The following is a 24,360-nucleotide window of genomic DNA, read 5'->3' as shown; positions in this document are numbered from 1 at the left end:
GGCACCTCCCGCTCTGGGCCTTGGCTGCCTCATCTGTGAAGTGGGATCACGCAAACTGAGCCCCGAGGGGGACGATGGGTCCAACAGGGGACAGTGAGCCAGGCTTTGGCTTCAAGGGAGGCCTCTGTGGCCCCAGTTCTGACAAGGACACCTTCTCCAAGGCAATTAGCTCCGCTAGGATACAGCTGGACAGTGGGGTGGCCAAGGTCACAGGTCTGTGATAAGGGTCAAGGGTGGGGAAGAACACTGGGGCCCTGCAGGCTGGGTGACTCGCCAAGGGTCACATGGGGTCCTGACCCTGTCCCCAGGACTCCGCTCATCACCACCAGTCAGGCCAGCACGGGGTCCCACTCCCTGCCGGGTGTCCATCAAGGCCAGCCCCCTGCCTCCGTGCGGCCCAGCACACACCCCTGCCAGGGAGGCACACGGCCCACTCGTCTTAGGACGACTCAGGCAGTGTCCACTGCGGCGTCGCACACGATACCTCCGCAGCCACAGCCCTCGAGAGGTGGTCACCGTCACCCCCTCTTAAGGACAGGCAAGTGGAGGACAAGGTTAAGGCCACACAGTGACATTCAACCTGGAACCACAGCGTTCCACGGCGCTGGGCTGGAGCAGAGGGCTTGGCTTCCCAAGGCTCAGCCAGGTGGGAGGGGCGCAGGAAGCCGGGGAAACAGGGTTGAGCAGGACCCAGGGGACCAGGGGACAGAGGGAGCCGCAGTCGCCAGGCCTGTGCCCACCCGAGGCCACTCGCAGCCTCGGTCGCTGCGACCCAGACACAGCGGCCACTGTCTGCGGCGGGGCTGCGGCCTGTCAGGAGATTTACACCGGACCCTCTCAGCCGCGGAGTCGAGCGGCGCTGCCCGGGGTGGTCTGCCGTGAATCGGCCCCCTGTGAGCACATGAAAGCAGGCGGCGGCTGGGCAGGGAAACGGGCTGGCGGGGGGCCAGCGGGCAGGGAGGCGGTGGCGCCCTCCCAGGGCTGCCATGGGGCTTCCAGCGGCCTGGGCTTGATTAGGGGAACCCGGGAGGTCTGAGGTTAACCCCTTCCCTCCTGCGGGGCCGGCGCCCTGGCTCCCCTGGGCCTGCCCCAGCTCCTGGGCTTCGGTGGCCTTGGTTCCTGGGGTCCCGGGGGCACTGGCCTCTCCCAGCCCAGGCCTCCCTCCCCCGGTCCCCACACCCAGAGTCCAGGATGAGGCTGTGGCCACTTGAGCCTTTGCCAAGGCCTGGCTGCCGGCTCAGTCACTGCTCCTGCCCCTGCCGAGCCCCCGGCAGCCACACGGCCCTCCCGAGGACCCCCGGCCGCCCCTCTGCCTGGCAGCTGGCCCCGGCTTTGCTTTTCTCGTGGGGTCTCTCGTTACCTGAAATTAAATGAAGAATTTACAAGTTTTGGTTCATTTATTCGCCAAATATTTACTGAGCACCTGAAGTGCTCCTGTCTGCACCCGGGGGTCTCAGCCAGTGCCCGGCAGGACAGAGAAAAGAGCCCCTCCTCCACAGTGAGCATCACCCAGGGTGGCATGGAAAATAAATGACACAGATCAGTGAGCTGGAGGGCACAGTGGAGGGTGATGAGTGTCCGCGGTAGAATTAAGGCTGGGCAGGACCCGGGCAGGTGAGGACGGCTGGGTGCATGGCATGTAAGATGGGGCAGTTGCTGAGAAGGTTGAGCAGAGCCTTCAGGGTGGGGAGGTGGGAGCCGGGCGTCACTCTGGGGGTATCTAGGGAGCAGCAGCAGTGCAAAGGCCCTGAGGCAGGAGTGTGCCAGGCAGGAGGCCAGGGTGCCCAGAGCAGGGGAGGAAGAGGGAAAAAATTAGGTGCCATGGTGACAGCAAAACTGTTTTCCACCTCTCCCCTCTGGAGCGCAAGTCCCAGGAAGTGGGAAGCCATCAGCCTGGGTTCCCAGTAGTGTCCCCAGCACATGGAATGGCACCTGACGTGGCATGGGTGGTCTGGTGTGGGTGCCCAGGGAAGCATTTGTTGGACTCATTTCAGGTACGACTTGGGGAAGAGGAGGGTCCTGGGGGAGATCCTGAGTACCTCGACCCGCAGCTTCCGGGAGGATTAGAACTCGGGTCCCACCCTTCGAGGGCCAGCCCTTCTGAACAGGCAGGGGGTCAGCTGTTCCCAAACTGTGGTTCCCAAACTGTGGTCCCGGCCCACAGCTGCCACCCACCCGCCCTGGACCCAGCTCAGCAACCTGTGTTCTCACCAGCCCCAGCGACTCGGAGGGACACCAGCCCCGAGAACCTCAGAAACCAAGGCCACACAGGCAGGAAGCCACCAAGACAGCCTCAGACCCAGCCGGCCACCTGGCTGCAGGTCGGGCACGCTCTGCAGGGCACCAGAGGGGAACGACCCGGCCACAGAACCCACAGCCCGGCCTCAGGGACGGCAGGCTCCTGCCCCCTGGCCCCCAGGACCAGCCCCGCTCCTGCCCGCCGCCCCACAGAAGGCCCAGGCCTCACATGGGCTCAGGGCTGCAGAGCAGAGCCCAGAGAGGAGACCCTGGCACACGAGGCTGGTGACAACCCCAGGGCTGCTGGCACTTCCTGTGGGCCAAGCGCCGGAAGCTCGCGGAACCTCGCAGCTCCCCAGAGCAGGAGAACACCACACCACCCGAGGCAGAGCCAGCGCTCGGGGTGGGAGGGCCGGGTGGCCCACACCTCCCGGCCCCAGCTGAGCCCCGGGCACCAAGGGAGCTGGCTCTGCCTCCCTGGGCCCGTCCCTCGGCCATGGTGAAGGACATCCATGGAGCCCAGCACACAGAGCCACGGTGGCCAGCAGCTTTGGAACTGGCCTCTTTCCTCTTCTAGATGGGGAGACTGAGGCCGGGGAAGTGGGAAGGTGTGTCCAGGGTCCCAGACTGAAGGCCAGGCCGGGCCAGGGCCAGGGGCAAGCCGGGCCCGAGGATGGGACCTGGAGAGCTCGCCCCTCCCACTTCCTGCTATTTCATAAATGAGCTTCTGCTAAGATTTTGTTTGAACAAGTCACATTCACACTGCCAATCTGGCCCTTGCTCTGGCCCAGAAAGGGATACCATCTGCCTCAGGTCACACAGCAATCCTGGCCTCTGACGCCCTCTCAGCCTGCTTCTTTCTCCTCTTTTTTGTCTCCCTTGAACTCAGTGCTCTCTTCTGGGCCACTCACCCAGAAGGGGCCATCTCAGGCTGGGGAGACCCCAGGAGAGAAGTGCAGGCCAGGGACTCAACTGGGGGCTCCCTGGGACAGGGCTGCACCTTTAGCTCATCCAGGACCTCAGTAGAAGAGAGTGGGCGGTGGGGGCAGGCTGAACGGGGATCTGAGGGATGCCAGGCCCCCCCCAGGGGAGTTTCTACCAAACCAAGACCCCAGAACGGGGTGCTTCCTTCTTTTAGGAGTGGCCCTAAGTGCTGTGCATGCACACACACACACGCATGCACACGCATGCACACGCACGCACACGCACAGAATCCAGCAGTGGCTCCTGTCCATCTGATCCTGCCCCTGGGGACTTCAGCAGGACTGTGGCCACCTTCAGTGGAGGCTACTGCGGCCCCTCTGAGCAGGGCCTGGTTCCTGGCAGCCGCCCTATGGCTCCTGGGGAGGCTCACCATCCAGCGATGGTGGAGGAGGGGGTCAGTGGGGGTGGGCACCAGGAAGAACAGAAGGCCAGGGTCCTGGTGACTCATGAGGATTCTGACAGAGCCATTTGTTGTTCACATGTTGCCTATGGGGGGTGGGAGGAATCGTCCCACTTCACGGGTGGAGTCCCAGAGAGATCAGTGACTTTCCTTAGGTTGCACAGCAGATGGAAGCCCTGGCTAAGGCAACGGAATACCTGTCAATCCCCTGTGAGAGCTTTTGCCCATTAACCCGTTATCTTCCCACAAGAGCACCACGAGGTAGCTGCCTATGTGAACCCATTTTTCAGACAAGAAAACGGAGGCATGGAGGTAACTGGCCCAGGGCTCGACTAACCACACAGGCTGGCTTGGACTCTGCTCTCTGCACCATGGAAGACCAAATGGGCTTCCCAGTGACCACTACCCTGAGACTGCTGGGCTCACTGACCCAGTTCACAGGAGACAAAATCAAGCCAAAAAAGAGACGTGACTGGCGGCGGGTCATGAAGCCCAAGGTCAAGAGCGTCGACCTGTCCATGTCGGATCCCAGCAGGCAGGAATTCTGCCAGGGCCGCGGGGAGCTGATGACCATGTGCAGGAGCTCAGGGTGGCTGTAGGGGGTGACCCATGAGGCATGGCAGGGGGACCATTCCCAGGGTGGCCTGGCCCTGATCTGAGCCTGACCCAAGTGGCCGCTGCTGACCAGACTCAGGACCTAGATGCAGGGGAGCGAGGTCCTGGACTCCAGGGCCAGGCTGACTTCTCTCACTGACCCGCCCTGGCATGCAACTCTCCCTCCAAGCTCCTGGGCACTGGGGAGAGGCGCCGAGCTTACCCTCCTGCCCCGGACAGCTCAGCCAGCCAAGGGAGCTGCCCTGGAAGCCTGAGGCCTGGCACGAGCCCCTACCTGGCACCCCACCTCCTCGGGGCTGCGTCTTCTCCTCCTGGAACGAGCTGACCCTTCAGCTCAGCTGTCATGAGATGCCGTGCAACAAGAAGGCGAGGCACAGGCCAGCTGTGCACACCCCGGGTTGAGTGTGCCAGGGAGGGGCCCTGAGCAGAGCTCGGGAGCAGCCTGAGTTCACTCAGAGGCGGGCTAGTGCATTCACTCATTCAGCAAACACAGACCCTGGCCTCCCACCAGCTTCCCCAGCTACCCGCGGACTCCAGGCCCTTCAGCAGGCAGAAGGAGTCAACCATAAACTCTGGGGGACCGAGACCCCTGGACACAGCAGATGCTCAAGACATATCTGCAGAACATATCTGCATTGGTCTCATCTGGGTGGGTGGGTCCCGGGACAGTGCCTGGGCTCTGTGACTTGAGAGTCAGATGCTGAGATTTCAAGAAACAGTTTGAAAGGGGCACTGGCCTCGCTGCCTGCCTGACCCCTGCCTTTGGGTCACTTGCCCCTCAGCCACTGGTAGAGGAAGCGGGAGTGTGGGAGAACCTGGCCAACCTGTACCCCAACCCACCCCGGCTCCCACGTCATATCTGAAGCCTCCTCCGAACAAATTTTCTATTCCTTGTCCCCCTGCTGTCCACCCCTGGGCAAAGGGTCACCCAGCTGGTCCTTCGTCCAGCCCCAGCCTCCCATCTCCTCCCCGGCCTCCCACAGCCTGGCGCTGTGCCCACAGGGGAACTTGCCGGCAGATACACGTGTGTGGGGCATGTGTAGAGCTGGGGACCCCGGCCCCACCTGTGCCCCAGGGGCCCAGGGACATCTGTTTGACCCTGCTGCTGCCTTTCCCCCACTGGCCCTTGCTCCCAGGCCTGGGGCTCAGTGACACTTACGTCTGGGCTCGCGGGGTCCATCCACGGTGACCTTGATGGCTCGGTGGTAGGTGGCCACTTGGGTGGGGTTGGTGAACACAGTGATGGTCAGGGTGAAACTCTTTCCTGGGGGGACAAAGGTAGGAGGTTGGCACCTGAACTCAGCACCCTGGACTCCCACGCAGATCCCGCGCCAGAAGCCCCCGACTCTCGGGAAGGGGCAGGTCTCTCCCCTTGAGTCCCGGGCAGAAGATGAGGCTCTGGATGAAATCAAGCTGCTGGGTTTGGCTTTCCCGGTCCCTAGGAGGCTGGCACGAGCCGTCACGTCCCCCATCATCACCCTGGCTCCTTCCTGTATCCTGGCCCTTCTTGTGCGACTCCTTCTGTTCAGGGGCCCACATGATTTTGGAGTGGGGGGGGGGCAAGGAGACACACACTCACACTCACACACTCAAATTGTTTTCTGACAGCAGTGACCTTTGTGGAAAATTCTGCAGACCCTCCCCGTCACTCCACTACCTAGAGATCACCACCGCCACCATCTTCTCCGCCAGGCCTCTCTGCGTGACTCTGCATATTCACACGGTGACAGTGGGACCCAAATAGATGTTTTCATCCCCAGCGTTTTTTTCCCTCTTAATTTGACACCTCATCAGAAGCACTTTCTCATGCCATTAAAACTTCTTCCCAGGCTTCCTTCCTTAGTGGCTGCAGAACACTTTGGAGTCACGGAAGCCGCGCCTCCTCTCTGTCCCCCGACCCTCAGGTATTCACGCCCGCTGCTGCCCATTTGTCGCTGGCGGGCGCAGCCCCAGCTGGGGAAGGACAGACCTGGGAGCTGCAGACATTTCATTTTGTAGACACAACTGTTATTTCCAGAGCCCTGTTCTATTTTTAGACACACATTTGGCTCCAAAGTCTCCATTCAAAATTCCTGAGAGGGGGAAAAAAACCCTTTAAAATAATACCGAATAATACCTTTTTTTTTAACCATTTAAAATAAAACGAAAATGACCTTCTGTTTAGAGAAATCTTTGTCTGCATCTCAGTTATTTCCTTAGAATAAATTTCAAGAAGTGGCGAGCGATGGCAGCGCCTGGGCTGGCCGGGGACAGACGTGCTTGTGGGCGCTGGTCTCTGCGCGAGATGACTCTCCGGCATCACGGAGGCGGCACGTCACCCGAGGGCCATCCGGGCAGCGACCCTGTCTATCAAGATGGAAGATCTCCAAACCCTCTTGCTCTGTCTTCTGTGATTAGTGAGAATGAAACTGAGGCGGCTGGTATCCAGGATCCCACAGGCCGCTCTGGCTCCCTCTGCTCTCCTGAGCGGGTTTTAGCGCCTTGAACAATCTCTGTACATCAAGGTCTAACATTTTCCGTGTCGTCTCCGGTGGCCCTCAGCCCCCCGGCGGCTGGCTTCTCATTTCGCCAATGCTGCGCCGGCCTCGGTTTCCAGCTCTGTGCCCCCTGGTGACTTCGGCGGGTTCCCAGCAGAGGCACGGCCTGTGCTTTCTGGAGGGACTTCTTGGATGGGTCTGGGGTGGCTGGCTGGGGGTCGAGGGTGAGGGGCTTCCTCCAGGGCAACCAGTTCTTATAGGAGTCTTCTACCCTGGGCTCTGCTAAGCTCGGAAGCACCACGCGACTCAAGATGGAGGGAGCTTCCTGGTCCCCAAGTCAGGCCTCACCTCTCCTCTTGCGTGTGCCTACCAGTCGCAGGCCTGGGAAGTCCCCTAGGGAAGGGACCGAGGGCCAAGCACACCCTGCCCCCCCAGCTGGCCTGCAGTGGGAGCCAAGGGTTCCCTCTGTGTCCTGCCCACAGCCCTCGAGGCCAGCAGGCAGGTTTCAGTAGGCCACCCCCAGGTGGGGGACGAGGCAGGGTGAGCAAGTCCTCGTGCTCCTGGGGTGGCTGGTCCCGGCTGGCGAGTGAACTTGTGAATGTCCCCCCACCCCCCCGCCCCAGCCCAGGAGCAACCTGAACAGAGTCAAACCAGGCAGGTGGCAGGAGCCGGGCCCACGACCCCAACAGCTTCAGATGCAAGGGAGAGTTCAAAGGCAAAGAGTGGCCGGGCTGGGGGTCCACCGGGAACTAGGGGCTTCCTGGATGGGGTCGTGGAGCCAGGGGGCTGAGGGGATAGAAATACTAAGGCACTGCCCCCCGGGTCCCTGAGGCAGAACAACCCTGGACCCCTACTCTCGGGCTACAGGGGCACTTGGCAAGATTTCTGCAAAGAGCAAGTGCTGACCATCTAGGGACATGCAGGGTAGGTGGCCGCAGACTCCTGGACACTTCTGCCCCTCGCTGTGAGGTCATCTCCACCCTGGACCCCTTCCCCACAATAGCCAGGCTTTGGGGGTCTCAGATTCTCCAGTCGTTGCCCAGCACCACCTTGATTGCATGGGTCCTTGCTGATGGGGACCTCAAGTGGACACCTGGAATGCTAGTGGCCTGACCGGACACTGAGGACCCACGGGTCCCCATCCTCTACTGCTTGATGGTTTACTAAAGTGCTCCTTCAGGTCTGGACTGAAAAGTCACCTTCTCAGTGAGGGCTTCCCTCGTCACTTTCTTGGATGTAGGCTCTTCTAGGATGTGGCTCAGTGGCAGAGCGCCTGCCCAGCACGCACAAGGCCCTGGGTTCCATCCCCAGCGCCACGAAATACACGCATAACAGTAAAACAGGCATCTTTAATTTTAGCCTCCTTGGGGGACCTTCTTACCACTGAGTAGGCTTGTGAACTGGGACAGGAATGGTATTGTCCCCAACCTCTAACTGAAATCTAGCATCTCTCAAGTAAGAGCGTAAGCAACAAACCGCAGAGTTGCAGGCTGTACCTGCGACCTTGTCACCAACAGACAGCAGACACTCCCATCTCACGTTACAGCCCGTGCAGATTTCTCTAAATACTTTCATGCTCGTCACAACTTCAAAATCACAGTGGTCATCAGACCCGGTGCTAGCTCTCAGCTCTCGTCATTTGACATGTTGAACAGAGCACACGCTTATCACAACTTCTTAAGCACCTTGCTGTTTGGGCACAGCGGGTGGCCCTGCCATCTATTGTTTATTTCACACCAGAAGCTGCTCAGCCTGGTCACTGCAGCCTCCCCCACCCCCTCCATTCCCTGCACCTGTGTGAAATTCCCCAGGACTTTAATAATTTAATAATTATATAATTTTATATATATATATATAATTTAATAAATAAATATACAATTTAATAATTTTAATAAAATTCCCCATTGGCTTTAATAACCCATCTGCTTATTTGTTTTTCTTTGTCTCCCTGTACTAAACTGTAAGCTCCTGGGGATGAGAATTTATGCCTTGTTCACTGCTGTGTCCCCAGCCACTAGCATCGGGCACGTAGTTGGTGCTCAATAAATATGAGTTAAGTGCAGTAAGCACAGAAATGACTGGACGAGAAAACTGGGCCTCACAGGGGGGCAGGGAGTTGACGAGGTCAAGCAGAACCCAGAAAGGTTAGAATGTGCTAGAAGCTGCCCCTCTACACAGGTAGTAAAGACCCACTTCTGTGGAGCCCCAGCCCCATGGAGTAGCAAACCACATGCCACCAGAGATCACTGTACGCCTCTGCAGCTTCCCCCCAGCTTCCAGACCTGTCACCACCCTCCAGGTATCCACAGAGAGGAATGAGAGGACACAGGGTCTGGGGACCGGGAGCAGTCTCTCCCTGGCCCTGCCTGTTGGGGCAACCCCGACCTCTGAGCAGCAAGCTGAGAAGACAGAAGATGGACACCACTCCGGGGGACCCCAGCAAACCACAATCAGCCAGGAGTCCTGGGACTGCAAACCAAGGATCTCCTAGAGCCGGCCCAGTGGGTGGGGGGAGTTCGGGTGCGGCTCCCTCAGGACCCAGGCCCTGGAGCTATGGGAGCTCAGCTGGGTCAGGCGGTGGGTAACTCCCTGGGCCCCTGACCTGGGGTCCTGCCTGGCAAGCCCCACCCACGAGGGCTGCATGGGCACCAGAGGGGCCGTGTCTAGTCTCAGGGGACCTCTGGGTCTTCTCCACATTGGCCAAGCAAGACATCTCCTCCCTTCCCTGGTTAGTGGCTCCCGGGCTGCACCCACACACCTGGCCACTCTCTCCACACACTGCTGTCCCCGGCAGCCAGTTAGTGGCAGTTCAGGGGCTCACGCAACTCTCGTTTGTGCTGAGGCCAGTGGTCACTTCCTAGAGGACAATCTGGGGTGGTGCATTGTCCAGGAAGCACTACGGACCCTTGGAGGTGGGGTGGGGGCAGCCGTAAAAGCCCAGTGCTGCACCAGATGAGAAGAAGCCATTTTTTTCTAGGAGAAAAAAACTTGCTAAAACTCCCTGAGCCCTGAACCCAACTCAATTTTCATAGAATAAGAAAAATAGTTATTGCACTTTCAATATCTATGGACTTTTCTAGAAGGGAAGATAGTTTCTTTTTTTTTTCCTTTTTTAGCGGCAGGGTGCTTGCCTAACGTGTGGAGCCCAGGTTTGTGACTTGGCACTGCATAAAAGAAAAAAAAAATTGTCCCTAACTTTGCCAAGAGTGTTCACATCTATAGAAAATCGGGGCATGGACAGTGAGGCTGTGTTCAGACATGGAGTCCTTAACCCTGAGCGCTCTGTTTCTGTGGCCACCATGGGGCCAAGGGCCTTCTCCACCCTAGACAACTGGAGTATGGCCTTGACACTTACACATTCAAGTCAATATTTTATTATAAATTACTTTCCTATTTTTCCTGCACCGTAGCTATGGTACGATGTGGATTTTGCAACCTTAAGTAGGTAGACCGTGGTGTCTGCCGGTGTCAAGCAGGAGAAGGGCATATTACCACAGGCCACCCTAGGAAAGGGGCCTGCGCGAAGCTGGGCCTGGTTTTCTTTCCAGTCCTTTCCTGGTCCACACCTGCAGCCCGAGGTCGGAGCTCTGTGGGGTGTCTTTTTGGAAGCTATTCTCCCAGGAGTTCAGACAGAATCCAGGGATTTTAAAAATAGAGGAGTGAAGCAGAATCTTCCACCTGAATTCTTAGTCCTGGCTAAAGTCAAAAGGGTCAGGGAGGGGTCCTGGGTCCTGAACCCCAACCTGTCCTGACTCAAGTGGCTCAGACTCCCTGTCAATCACAGTTGGTCCTCTGGTGGGAATTTCCCAGTCAGCAGGATGGGCACAGCAGGGGTGTGGCTGCAGCCTGAGCCCCGGGACCCTGAGCCCTCCCTCGACACCTCCACCTCTCCCACTGAACACTCACACCTTCTGGGTTTCCCCCACCCCCGCCCAAACCACACTGTAATCAGAGAATCAGTGACTGTCACCGCTCAAAGGGACCTCAAAGGCTTCCTCCAGTCCCATGCATTTGAAGTAACAAAATCTCTAACATGTATCCAGGTCTCAGTGGGAGCCCACGGACACACTTACATCGATTCCCTTAATGAAGCGGCTACCATTTTCAGACCCATTTTACAGACGAGGAAACTGCAGCACAGAGAGGTGAAGCCACTTGCTCACGTCCTCCAGAAAGTCACTAACATGGCTGGGATTCAATCTGGGGCTGGCAGGTTCAAGCCCAGACTCTTAAAAGACCAGGAGCCCCTGAGGGCTGAACCACAAGTGTTGAACTCCTGCAGGGGCTCCCCACCCCTGCTCAGCCCAGGAGACTCCTCAGAGACTGGACGTGAGAATGATTTATAAATGGCTTCCAGCACCTTCCGGAGCCACAGTACCAGCCCCAGCCTTGCCCACTCCTAGAGCACGCAGGTCAACGGTAATCTGGAAACCTCTCTCCTTCCCTGTAAGCCTCGAGTGGCGGACACAGGTCTGTGGGCACAGGAGCCACTGAGAAAATATTTTCAGTGTGCAGAGGGGCCGGATGAGGTCTCAGTAAATCAGAGACTCACCACCTCTCTTCCTTCCATATCTCACCTCCCAGAATGTGGACCAGGGAGGGAGGGAGAGGGAGGCAGCAAGTCCCTGATGCCCTGCTGGGCTCCTGAGACCGACCTCCCTTCTTCCGGCTCCCTAGGGAGGCAGCCACAGTGGCCCCAAACCACCCCCAACACACACCTGGGCCAGCCTCGCCCCGCCACCAACCTGCCACGGGGACTCTTCACTCAAGGCCCAGGCTGGGATTAAGTTGCAAAGGGTCTGAGAGATTGGGGATGACAAAAGGGGCTTGGAGACTAATTAGGAGCAGCAATGAAGGCTTAATTCATAAAAGCAAACATTTTCCAGCCGTCAACCTGCAACCAGTTAAGGGCAACGTTTGAAAGAAATCTGTGCGCGGGGAAGGAGCCAACAGGAACAGGAAATGTCTGAAAGAATGTAAACTATTTCAGTTTCATAAAAAGTAACAAGTAAACAGTTATTACATGCAAATAATGCCCTGGTTTTAATTAATGCTGAAAAGTCAAAATATGCTTGACGTCGGCGTGTATACATTGAACGGCTGGAGAGGACAAAATGGTGCCCAGATGCCCGCACGGGAAAGGCTGGCGGCTCCCAGGGAACTAGGACCTTGAGAAGGCCTCGCTGATTGGTGATGAAAAGTACAATTCGGCTCCAGCCGCGGCTGCAGCCCGGGAGTCGGGACCCAGAACCGACTCAGGCTCAGTCGGGACTCAGGCTCGCGCCTGAGCTGGAGGGGCTGCAGCTCAGCCCGCTCCCTGGGCAGGAGGATCTTAAAGGGCCAGCAAGCCTCTGTCCGCCGGGGCAGGGATTCTAAGGCTTCTCCACCCTGGAGTTAAGTGATGATGGGTTTCAGGTCCCGGCAATCTCCCCTCAACAGCCCCAGGCGGCAGCCACTGTGGCGTCCTCCACTGCCCCGGGAGATGAGACCGCAGGGTGGCAGGGACCTCAAGCTGGGCTCTCCAAAGTTCGGCATCCTAACCTCATTTTTTCTCTTCTGTTTAAAACACCTTAGGGCTCAAAGAGCTGCTGGGGAGACGGCGGGAGAGCTCCTGCCCAGGGAGGGGCACAGTGGCTGAGACACCAAGGGTATGTCCTCCAAGCCCCCAGCCAAAAGGCCCAGAGCTTCCTTTGGGAGCCCCGAGATCCACAATCTTCCCCCAGCTTCTTCCCTGAAACCCGTGGTGCTTAATGGGGAGAGAGGCGGCCTGGAGGCTTCAGGAGCTAGCAAACCTCTGAATCTGGGAGAAAGCGGGGTCTTTTTCTGTCGAGAGACCATTACTTTCCTTACCCCCTCAAAGGGGTCTGTCACGCCCTAAGCCAGGACCGACTGCAGCTTCAGACAGCAAGGCCTGGAGACCTGCTCCTGTGGCTCCGGGGCCCCCACCCCACGGCCTCTCTCTCGCCCTCCGAGCCCGACCCCTGCCGTCCCTGGTGAGAGCCTTCCCCTCACCTCGTCCACTGCGGCCCACAAAGCGAAGGTCGTTGAATCTGGCCACCTGGTTCTTCATGACCGCCGAGGCATTGCGCAGCTCAGCAGAGTAGTTCTCGTCGTTGCCGGCCATCACGGTCACCACGGTTCCGTCAGGCACATCTCCCAGTGCCACCACCTGAAGACACCAGGCAGGAGGGACAGCTTAGAAAGGCAGAGGAAGGCAAGGGATGAGAGGAGGGGCCGGCTGCCAGCAGCTCCCCAAGGTGCCCGGCGGCGCACTGCGGATTTCTCAAATGCAGGGAGGGAAGGGACTTAAAGCTGATGAAGACCTTCCCTCAACTAGGACAAAATCAAGGACGTGAAGTCTGCCACCTCCCACACCTGAGTCCTAAGTCAACTGGCTAACCCGTGTCCCAAGAAATCATCCTTCCAATTCCATTAAACCCAAGCACAAACTGCAGATGCCTTCGGTTACCGAGGTGGGATGTAGTTCCCCTGTTGTCCTCGGCTGGAGCAAAAAGAGGAATCAGTATGCGCCTAGCAACCAAGTCTCTAAGTAAAAAGAATATCAACAATAATAACAGAAGTGCTCCTCGCACTCCGTGCACGCAAGAGCCGTTTGGGGCATGCAATTTGGTCCTGAAATGTGGCCCAGGCCCGGTGGACTGGCTTCTGCAGAGCCTGGGTTCGTTAAGAAGAGAAAATACCAAATACAAAACAAACTGCCACTTTGAGAGAGGTCACCAGAAAGCCTCTTTAAAGCAAGAGAGGGCTTCTGAGAGCAGGAAGATGCACCTGCTGGGAATTGCAAGACGGTTGGAGATGTCCTCCAGTACACCAGCCCCCCCCCAGCCCCCACCCCAAAGGAGCACGGAGAGGCAGATGCCTTTTAAAAAGGAATCAGACTCCAAACAGAGTCACAGCCATTTAAACGTGGCTGCCGCGTGCAGGGACTCCGGGATCCAGATGGTAAAAATTTCAAGGAGAAAATGTTTGGGGTCTGATTAAAAAGGCCAGATTTCCTGTCAACATCCTGTCTTCTTTTAATTTCAAAGATTCCTTTTAAGCTCCAAGTGACAGTAAAACCTCCGATCTGACGATTACAGTCACACGGACCTCCTCCCCCTCCTCCCCGGGAGATTTTCCCCGCTGGTATTTTAAGATGTCACCCGGGAGACCTCAAAGAGCCACTCATCCTTTTTTCCCCCCCAATTCGGAGTCGTCTTAATGGGAGTAGGGACGGCCTCAGCTGCCAGCAGCTGCTGTTTCCAGCCACCTCGGGCACCACCACCTCCCTAGCCGCCGGCCCTTCCTGCCCTGCCCTTTCTCACGGCAGCTGTGAGAGGTTTAGGGGAAAACCAAGGCGTTTTTCGTTTCATCTCGCTGCCCCCTTAAAAAAAATGAAAATGAAACAGTCTCCTACTCTCTGGCATAGAGGAAAAGACTCTCCAAATGACTAGGGGCTACCAGGGGTGGGAGCAAGCACCCCACTCCCAGCCTATCACTGGGGATGCAAAGATCCCCGCGACAATCCTTTAGGGTGCAGTGCCCCACTCCCAGACCCAGGGTCGCCCAGAGGTTGAGGGTGTGAGCAGGAAGTGTTTCTGTAGCGGCGCCCAAGGCGGGGTGCTGGCAGCAGAGTCTAGGCCCTGTTCACCCTCCTCGCTCCACCTCCGGTGCCCTCGCCGGGTACGGGGTCCTCTTCCCGGCAGCCCAAAGGACTGTATCCCAGGGACCCCGATTCAGGGGAACCAAGCCCCATTCGGCCGTTTCCGCCCCAACGTCTCTGCGTAGGGCTCCACCAAGCCCAGGTGGAGGGGAGCAAGCCCCTAGAAGTCACCGGCTCAGGGCGCAACCCAAGGGGAACGCCGAAGTCTCCGTGCCCAGCGCACAGCCGGGCAGCAGCTGCCCAGACCGCGGCCGCAGAGTCTGGGCCACATCCCTTCCCCACTCCTTGCAGCTGGGACGCGCGGAGCCCCAGGGCCGCTGGATCCCGCCCCAGGCCCGGCACTCACCTTGAAGGCGACCGGCAGCGTCTTGTTGCAGCGCCAGTGAGAGGGCAGGACGGAGCAGAGGAAGTTGGGGCTGTCGGTGCGCACGAGCTCTCCCGCGTGGTCCGCCAGCACGTCCACCATCGAGCGCACTTCGGGCCGGGCGCGCCCGCCGGGCCCCACGGCCGCCTGCGCGCTCAGCGCGCCGCTGTTCTCGCCCATCTTGCCGCCGCCGCCGCCGCCGCAGGGGAAGGCCGTGGAGGGAGGTGTGAAGCGGCGGCTGGTGCTCGGGTCTACGGGAATACGCATAACCGCGGCCGTCAGGGCGCGGGGCGGCGGCGGCGGCGCGGGCGCCTCCTCGGCCGCCGCTGCCGCGCGAAGCGGGAAAGCAGAAGCGGCGCGGCCGCGGCCTCAGGGCACAGGGGGCGGCGCCCGTGGCCGCCCCACCGGGCCGGCCCGCAGCGAGGCCTCGCTGCCCCGACCGACGGCCGCGCGCCGCCGCACGCTAGTCCCGCATCCCGGGCGCGCGGCCCGCGTGCGGCCGCCCCTCGCAGCGTCCGGGCCGCCTGGGCCACGGCGGGGCCCGTGCGGGCTGTGCCGCCGCCTCCCGCCCCGCAGCCCGCGCGGCCGCCCCACCGATCGGCGGCCGCAGCCCAGCGCAAAACCTAGAGAATCAAGTGGCGGCGCCCCGGCCGCCCGCGCGGGGTTAGTACCCCGGGGCCCGCGGGGCGGGGCCCGCCCGAGCGACGAGTGGCGCAGCCAATCGGAGCCCCCATCGCGGGCACCTCGGCGGCGCTCGCGGGGGAGGAACGGGCCCGCGAAGGCTGCGCGGCGGGGAGGGGCCGAAGGCCCCGCCCCGCGGAGGACGCCCGGGGTCGAAGGCCCCCGGGCTGTCGCCCAGGCCCCCGAGAGCTGTGAGCAGCCCGGGACAGTGGTAGAAATCGGTTTGGACCGTCCGGACTGCACGGAAGGCTCTCTGGCCCTTGTCCCCAGGTGGCATCTCCCTGACGCGGGGCCGCAGCCCTTCCTCCTCCTCCCGGCCTATCGCGGCCGGGCTTCCCCTACTCTAGCTGCTTTGGGCAGGTGACGCCTGAATCCTCAGCTGGGCGCCCAGAGACCCCAAGACTGGTGACACCGCGCGGGAAGCAGCCCCAAAGAGATCACACGCCCAGCTCTGGCCCGCAAACTCTTTTGGTCTAAAAGGCGCCACCGCACACGGGTTCCACGGGCCCAGCCAGTGGCCTGCGCTGCTCCCAGCCCTGCGCAGCTTTGGTCCCTGCCTCGGTGGCCCCATGCCAATCTCGAGGCAGACGGAAGGGAGTTCCCCGCCGGCCCCCAGCCGACCGAAGCTGACCACCCCGTTGCTCTCTACTTTCCCCTCAAAACAAGTTTCAGGATGGCGCAGGCCTCGTTCTTCTTTCGTTGTGGCGACCCGTGGCTCTTTGAAAAACATGGTGGGGCCTGCAAAACGCATGCTTTCCGAATTTGTTTCCTCCACGCAAGTATCCACCGTCCTGCATCGTGGAAAAGGACGCAGGTCCGTGACAAGAAGAAAACTGCGGAGCGGATGCACAGCTAAGGGCCCCGCTTCCAGAGAAGGGGATTTTCTTTCTCCCTGTGATGGAAAGTGGTCCCCGCGGGAGGATGCGCTCTGGGCCGCTCTGCGAGGACCTCCGCCGAGCTCTGGCCCTGCCTACCTCAGGGCTGGGCGTCTCTGCTCTCACTCCCAACTACTCTGGGCTTCACAGCTAACAGACCTTTCCTCTCCCCGCTTCTTAGGCCAAGAATTTGGGCCTAAGACGGGATACTGTGGGGAGGGGAATCGGAAAAATCAAGCCCCCTTTCAGTCGGCATCATCACCCCAGATGCGCTCCCTGGGCTCTGGTGAACGAACGCGTGCCGAGCCTCCCGGCGCTTTGGAGACTGGGCTGGATATTCGTTGCCTCTGGCGCTGGACAGGTGCAAAACGACACATTCCCAGCCTCCGCAGGAAAGCATCAGAGAGTCTGACGGAGGTGGTAAGATCTTGTCCTGGACCTGACCTTTGCCCAGCGCAGGCCATTTCGTCCTCGCCAAACGAAATCAAGCCGCCAGTGCTCTCCAGGGGGACGGGCTGTGGCGCAACCACCAGCACCCCCTGGAGAGCTGGCCGGTACACCGCTCTCTGGGCCTCATCCTAGCCTTTCAGGCCCATTCCGAAGCAATGGACAGTGGGTGGTCTCTTACTGGACCTTTATAGAGAGACGACTCCTTGGAGTTGTCGGTGGCCGGGGGCCCAGGCGAACGCGTCCTCGGAAGCGCTGGCAGGAGCCACAGAACTGAGGAAAATGCGTTGCCAGACCCTGGCTGGTCAGACCTCTGGAGCTTCCAGGAGAAAGGCCCACCTGGGCGTGGCCAGGTAGGGCCCTGGGTCTGCCGCCCATTCTTCCCCGGAGCGGCGGTGGAACCAGGACCTGCCGCTTTTAGGATTTGTAAATTCCATTCGTGGAGTGGTTTCTATTTGCAGCCATGCCCTTTACTTGTCCCTCCGCCTGATTTCTCCCTCTCCCTCTATGGAGAATTAACAGACGGTTTCCAGAAAAGGGGACTCTTGTGGGTCCCAGCACCTGGCCCAGGACCCGGCACAACTCCATCGCCCGGGAAGGCGCTCTGCTGGTGGATGCCAGAACCAACTGACTGAGGTGGCTGGCACTCCGGGTCCCCAGCCAGAGGTCGCGGGGGCCTCCAGGGGAAGGATTAGTGGCTGGAGCCACCGCTAGTTGGCGCCTGCGCCCTGCCAGCCCGGAGTTGCCGGTCCTGGCCCTTTGCACAGATGTGTGCCAGCTGAGGGCTTCCTCCTGTGAGCTGCCTTTTTGGATAGACTGCCCATCTGATTCCACGCCAACTGTGCGACCACGTCTTGGACAAACGGTGGCTTAGTGTCAGACGGAAGGCCGCCTTCCCCACCTCCCACGGACAGATGCTATTGCCTTCGCATCTGGAGCCTCAGGAGGGTCCCGCACCCTCCCACCAGCAGAACTCCCCATCCCCCACCAGAAACGCACCGCTCTTTCGTTCTGGGAGCGGGGCGGGACCACGGAGAGACAGGCCTGCTGGTTCTCCATTTCCAACACCCAGGCTGCTTCCTCGCCTCCTGGAGTTCTCTCCACGAACCCCAGGCGCTCAGCACTCCCTCTCTCCATCTTACATGGAAGTCATCTCCTCTCCCTTCTGCCCCACAGATGGACAAACAACCCACTTTGTCTCAAATGGCCCCTGCCTAAGAGCACCCTAGGGTCCATGCACAGTGAGGAAGTGCAAGGGCCTGTTGCCCCTGAAGGAGACCTTTGGCAAGTCCAGTCCCCTCTGCTCTGTGGGACTCACACCTCCCATCTAAGAAATGTCCAGATCTCACACTCAAAGCTGGCCAGGACTCACAGAGCTTGGTTTCCCAGGCTGCCTGGGGAGGGGAGGACCATCTGGTTCCAGAGTGCCATGGGCCCCTCCCCCTCTCCTTCCCCAGGAGGGACCAGGTCCATCCCAAATATCCCAGGAGCCCTGGCCAGTGAAGAGCGCAGAACACTCTTCCCAAAAGGCATTTCTCCAGTCTGGCCTCCAGTCCCCTTCGGGAGAGACCCATGGTGGAACCTGTCTCCTGCCTAGTGCCCTGTCCCTCCCTGAGCCTCAGACTCTGTTAGTGGAGGTAACTCTAATACAGCTCCAGTTCAGAGTGGAGAGGAGTAGAGATTCCCTCTGGGAGGAGAGGGACTTTGTGTTTCAGTGTATCTCAAATGCCATTATCATTTACTGTGAAAGAAAATGTGAGCAAGTAAACTGGGACTCCTGTGCAGCCCGGTTCAGATACATGTATTCACATAAATTTGGATATTATACAGGAGCATAAAATATATTGTCTAACATCTGTGTGTATATATGTATAAACACATTATATACCATACCCTGGTGTATATATAGGTATGTAAATTTAAGACTTGTGAGAAATAGTAATGAGAATAGTAATATATCTAAGTTGAGGCTTGTCTCCTGCACGGTGGAATCAGCTCTGGGGTCATCCCTCCTGGGTGCCTTTTTGGATAGACTGCCCATCTGATTGTCTGAAAGGATCCAGAATCTCCAGAGAGGACAGCTGTGCTTTCCAATCACAGTTTGGATTTGTCTGAAAGGGCAGGACTCGGAGGGGAGAGAACCCTGTTTGGAACTGCTGATCCCACTGTTGATTGCCTGTGTGGCCCTGGCCCGGTCCTGCACCCTCTGGTGGTGGGGGGCAGCCAGGCTTGCTGGGTCTGACCACGTGCAGGTGTTACGCTGGGGCTGGGCAGGTGCAAGCCTCACCCAATGGGCGGTGGTAGGTGTCTTGCCCAGTTGAATGAAAAGGCATGTTGCCCCAGTCCACTAGCAGGAAGGACCAGAGTCAGATAAAAAGCCTGCTCTGACTCCAGTGTGAGGGCTGGGGGCCCCCGAGGTCATGCATGTCACTCTCTCATCCCCTGGCTGACTGAATCCAGTATAGAGCTGAGAGGACTCACGCACATGAGCCATGGAGGTGGTGGTGACCAAGAGGAGGTAAAATCTGTAGAACAGCCATGACCCTGGAAATCAGCAGACCCTTCATGCCCGTTGGAAGACAGGGTTGGCCAGGGTCACCAGGGAGGGTCCCAGGGTGAAGTCTACCCACGACCGCCCTCCTTCTGCCTTGGGACTTCTGGAGAGGGCACAGGCTGTCACCCACTCTGTGGATGGGGACACTGAGGCAGGGAAAGTGGGGAGAGGCTTAACCAGGGTCCTGACCCAATCCTGAGCAAGGCCAGGGGCAAGCCCCGTGGCCAGAGCATGGGCTGGCTGGGCCTGCCCCGCTGGAGCCAGCACTGGCCATGCCGTGTGGCCTTGGGCTGGATGGGACCCCAGCACCTGGCGCTCCAGGGGCAGGACGGAGCCTACCACATCCCTCTGGGCCTCAGTGTCCCCACCTGAACAATCAGGCTTCTCTGTGACCTTGGTGGGAGCCTCTGCCCCTCCAACACACCCAGCACCTTGCCACCTCCTGGGGGCGTCAGCACCCTTGGTCCCTGCTGCCTCAGATCCCCTGCCCCACTCCTCCCCCGCCCTGGGTGTGACCTGAGGGGGCGCTGGGCCTCAGGGATGGGAGGGGGAGGGAAGGGGAGAGTGGCGGTCAGCTTGCTCCTGCCCCAGCAGAGCACGCGGGCCCCACTCCTCAGGACCCCGGAGGTGGCTTCTGGATTCTGCTGCCCTGGTCGGGCCTAATTGTCCTCTCTGCTCCTTACTTTGGGGATCTATACATTGAGAGAATAATTCTAGTTGGAAATGACCTGGTCTATGACCTCAATTATTGGTCTGTGGCTGATCAGTGCCCTGGTTTTTGGACACCCGATGGGTGCGGAGTTTCGGACCTCGGGGTGCCTCTGCAGGGCAGGCTTTACTCTCTCCACTTTAAGGAGTGGGAAACTCAGGCTGGCAGTAAGGTGCTTCTCCTCTCTGGACCCCAAGCCACGGTTGGAGGACGGTCCCTGGAGCCTTCCCGAAGTGGGCCTCCCTGAGACAGCCTCTACCTCTGCTGGCTGGGGACAGAGCTAACAGCTCCATCCTGGGCTGGTGCACGGCCACCTGGTGGAAGAACCCTTCCACTGGGGGGCCTGGGACTGTGAGAGGTGGCTCGGAGCCCAAGGGGGCTTCTGAAGAGATGTGCCGTTTCCCCAGTCCCAGGAGAGGGCAGCTATGGCAGGCAGGGAGAGAAAGGGCACCTCTGAGTGGCTGTTACCTCTGGCACATCCCACATTTATATCCATGTGTGTCTCACGGGTAGATACAGTCGCTGCCACCACCCATTTTTACATATGAGAAAATGGAAGCCCAGAGAGGTTAAGTAACTTGTCCAAGATCACGCAGCTGGGAAACCGTGGAGCTGGGATTCCAGCCAGGCAGCCTGGTCCGAGAGCCCACATTCCTGTGTTCTCTTCTCATGGACCAGAATCAGATGCTTGAAGTTACCATCATGGAACAGAATTAGAATCCTGGCATAGGAACCACAGGCAGGAGTTAGAATTGTGCAGTGTCTCTCAAGAGCCCTGGGATATCAGGTCTACATCCCCATATTTCAAATGGCAGGAAAATGAGGCTCAGGGTCACAGCCTAGGCCAGGGCAGAGTCTGGACCCCTGTCTCTGCTGCTGCTACCTCCCCCTGATTCTGGTCCCGCACCCTCTTCCCTGGGTCTCCTCGGGGGGCCTTCCTTTCCCTGCCGCCCACCCAGCAGCTCCGGGCCCAGCGGGTCCCATTAGGGATTTTCCACCTCCCCAAAAGGTCCTAAGGACTGACAGTCCTTGTGAGGTTCTAATTAACCTCCGAGGCCGAGGGCTCGGAGGAGCTGGGCCTTGGCCTTGCGCAGATGAAGATTACGGCTGCATTTCATGTGGCGGGGAAGGAACGCCTCAGACATTCCTGCCAGCAATAAAAGCCACATGGCTTTCTAGCGTCGCCCTTGGAAGAGAAAAAAGCGCAACGCTTTGCGGAAAGAAATCCACTCTGAACTGTGCGCATGGCAAGAGATGAAAACAGGCACAAGGGGCAGAGAACAGGCGGCCTTTTATGCCGCCTCCGACGGCCACCGGCCACCGCCAGGGCCAGGGCCCAGCTGGAGGGCGGCTCAGCCCCTCACCTGAACTGGGTTTGAACCGCTCCACACGCGCGTCCTGGGCCTGTGACCCCTGCTGTCACCCAGGGCCTGCTCTCAGCAGCTTCCCGGAAGCAGGGGTGGACGCTCTTGTTGGACAAGAGGCCTGCGTTTATGTTCGCACTGGGGCACCCGATGACATGGCCAGTCCCGACCACGGTCCCCCACCAGCCAATCTCCACAGCTCTCGGGATGTCTCCCAGGCCTGGGAGGCCTGTTTCCTGAGCACCTATTATCCACTTGGCTTCTGTTACCTGAGCTGGGCTTGCAAACAACCTGTGAACGGAGCAGACGCAGAACTGAGGCTCCGAGAGGTGTCCTCGTGGCCGGGAGGCTTAGGTTTGGCCTCCTCGGAAACCCAGAGTGAAGGCTCTTCCCCTCTCCAGGCTCTGCCGCCCTTCATCTTGGCCTGAGGGTGGTGAAGGGCGGACTCCGTCCATTTCCAATCCCAGCGGCACAACAGAGGCCTGAGAAGTGAAGGTGCCCAGAGCCTCTCACAGATCATGGAGAATCGGGGACCTGGGCAAAGGTGGGCTGGGGCCCAGTTTTATAGCTTGTGGTGCCACTTGTGAAGGGATTAGCTCTCCCTGTGGGGGTCTGGCCTGGGGGTAGCTAGAGCTCCGCTTTTGCACCCCTTGATCTTGGACTTGCCCCTTGCTGCTGTTGACTATAAAGCACCCCGTCTCAGGTATCTTGTTACAGCAATGCTATAGCTACAGCTGGAGGGTGGCAGCCGGACAGGCCCTCGGCAGGCAGAACAGGTCACCTCTCTGAGCTTCACCCCGTTCCCTGAGAATGGGGATCATTCCTGAGGCTCAAAGCGGGGCAAGGGCGGGGGTCGTGGCCACAGAACCTCAGTAATGGCACTGTCCCAATCTGGCAGCCTTTGAGGGGAGTCAGTGCAAGCCCCTCTGCCAAGGCCTACGTGACACCCCCAGGGACCATGTCACATGATGAGCTGTGAAGGCAACCTGGGCCTTTGTCCTGCAGAGAAGCAGGCCTGGGGAAAACAGCTCCACTTGCAGATTTATGTGGCTCTCACTGGTGGCAGGGCCACAAGGGAGCCATAGCCAGAGGGAGTTGAGTTCCACCCAGGGAGATAAGCATCAAGGATCAGCAGGAAACAGAACAAGCCGGGCCCCCTGCAGTAGAGAGCTCCCCGTCATGGGAGGTATTCAAGGTGCGATCGGTATCTTAGAGGAAGTTCAAGTGCTAGATATGGTAGGACTTTTAAAAACTTTTAAAAAACTTTTTTGGTTCTGGGGTTGAAGCCAGGGGCACTTAACCACTGAGCCACATCCCCAGCCCTTTTTAATTTTATATTTTCAGACAGCATTTCGCTAAGTTGCTTAGGGCCTCACTAAACTGTGGAGGCGGGTCTTGAACTTATGATCCTCCTCTCTCAGCCTCCCTGTTGCTGGGACCACAGGCACGTGTGTGCCAGTGGGCCCGGCTCTCGGCAAACAAACGAGAGAGCAACACCTGGCACCTCCACCTGCCAACTGGGTGACTTTGGGCCTCCTCGAGCCTGGTCCTCGTCTGTAAAACGGGAGAACACGTCACTTCCCACATTCCTGCTCCAGGGCAAAACCTTCCACAGCTTCAGCAGCTCACCTTTCTATGTGAGCCTGTCCACTGCCCCCAAGTTTGTGCCCTCACAAATACAAAATGACCTCAAAAGCAAAAAGCCTCCAGCCAAGCAGGAGTGGTGCATATAAAACCTGAGAGCATTTGGAGGTGGCCCCCACAACGGAGCATGCTCCGTGACTCCCTGCACCTCCAGGCCCTGTCCTGGCCTACGTCACTGGTGAGTTCAGTAAGTCTCTGGGACCCAGCCAGGAAGGGGCAGAGCGGGAACGTGAACCAAGATCTGTTGAGGTTGAAGTTCCAGTCTGTTCTCTGCGGGGGCCTCACGCCGGACACCAGACCCTCAACTCTCACAGCGAAGGCCACCTACATTTTCACATTTCATTCATCCAATCCTATGTATTAGACACTGTCATCATCACCTCCTGATAACAGCCAGAAAAGTGAGGTGTCCACGTCCCTAATGGACCAGGCACGTGTCAGAGCTGAGCAGGACTCCAGGGAGCAGGACAGAGCTCAGAGAGGGCTTAAAGACTGGAGCCCCTTTAGCTCACCGAGGCCTGGGCTGTCCCCATCCCCAGCCTGTCCCAGGGGAAAATCTTCCCAGTCCTGTCCCCAGGGAGCTCTGCGCTTAGATGGGAGAAAGGATGAGATAGAAAGGGGAAGAAGGAAGAAACAGAGCGGGCGGCACTGGATCCATGCAGCCAGCAAACACTTACTGAGCACCTACTATGTGCCAGGAGTTATTTTAGGTGCTGGGGATACAGCCAGGGATGCGATGGCCTTGGCCCTTTGGGCACTTTGATTCTAGCAGGGAAGACCATCGACCAATGAGGCAGTAAATAAACATGCCCATGCTTGGTGGGGTCTTGAACTGTCCTCGCTGAGAACTGGGGTAAAGTGACTGGCCAGGTGCTGGAGGAAAGTGGTGTCAGGAAGGGCCTTGGGAGGAGGTGACGCTGGAGGTGAGCCCCGAGGGCGGAGAAGGAGCCGGATAGGGGAGGGGGAAGGGACCCCACCGAGGACCCCTGCTCAGGAGGATCAGCTTCCCCGCCTGCCTGGGGCCCAGTCTCTTCTCAGTCAAGTCCTGTGCCTCTGCCACATCAGCCCCCAGGGCCAGAAGGGGGCGTGCAGGAGACCCCCCTGGAGTGGAGACACTCGGCTCAGGAGCCGAGGAGGGACCTCCCCCGGGGGCTCCCCCAGCTCTTGGCTTCCACGGCCCAGGGCCAGGCGGTGCGGCCCCTGCAGAGTCAGGCTGCGGCCACCTCTCCTGAGAGGTCACCGGGCTGGACACGTGGACAGCCAGGCTGGACAGGGAGGGCGGGGGTCCCCAGCAAGCGGAAGGCGCCCAGCCCTGATTGGAACAAGGTGGCGGCCCGGGAGCCCG

At 59.2% G+C, this 24,360-nt stretch overlaps 1 protein-coding gene across 1 annotated transcript in view; it reads right to left on the bottom strand.

Annotated features, from left to right (window-relative positions):
- The window catches only part of Runx3 (RUNX family transcription factor 3), a 51,419-nt gene that overhangs the window by 10,845 nt on the left and 16,214 nt on the right, over positions 1-24,360 (bottom strand). Inside the window, exons 2-4 of the mRNA XM_046469198.2 lie at positions 14,724-14,992; positions 12,727-12,883; positions 5,397-5,501 (exon numbers count right to left, since the gene is read on the bottom strand). Coding sequence (XP_046325154.1) covers positions 5,397-5,501; positions 12,727-12,883; positions 14,724-14,992 — 531 coding nt within the window. The remainder of the gene's footprint in view (positions 1-5,396; positions 5,502-12,726; positions 12,884-14,723; positions 14,993-24,360) is intronic.

The sequence above is a fragment of the Marmota monax genome, unplaced genomic scaffold (assembly GCF_021218885.2).
Source record: "Marmota monax isolate L192 unplaced genomic scaffold, Marmota_monax_Labrador192_F-V1.1 WCK01_AAM20220418_F8-fsc00008, whole genome shotgun sequence".
NCBI classification, from domain to species: Eukaryota; Metazoa; Chordata; class Mammalia; order Rodentia; family Sciuridae; genus Marmota; species Marmota monax.
This window is presented reverse-complemented; position numbering and strand designations above follow the sequence as displayed.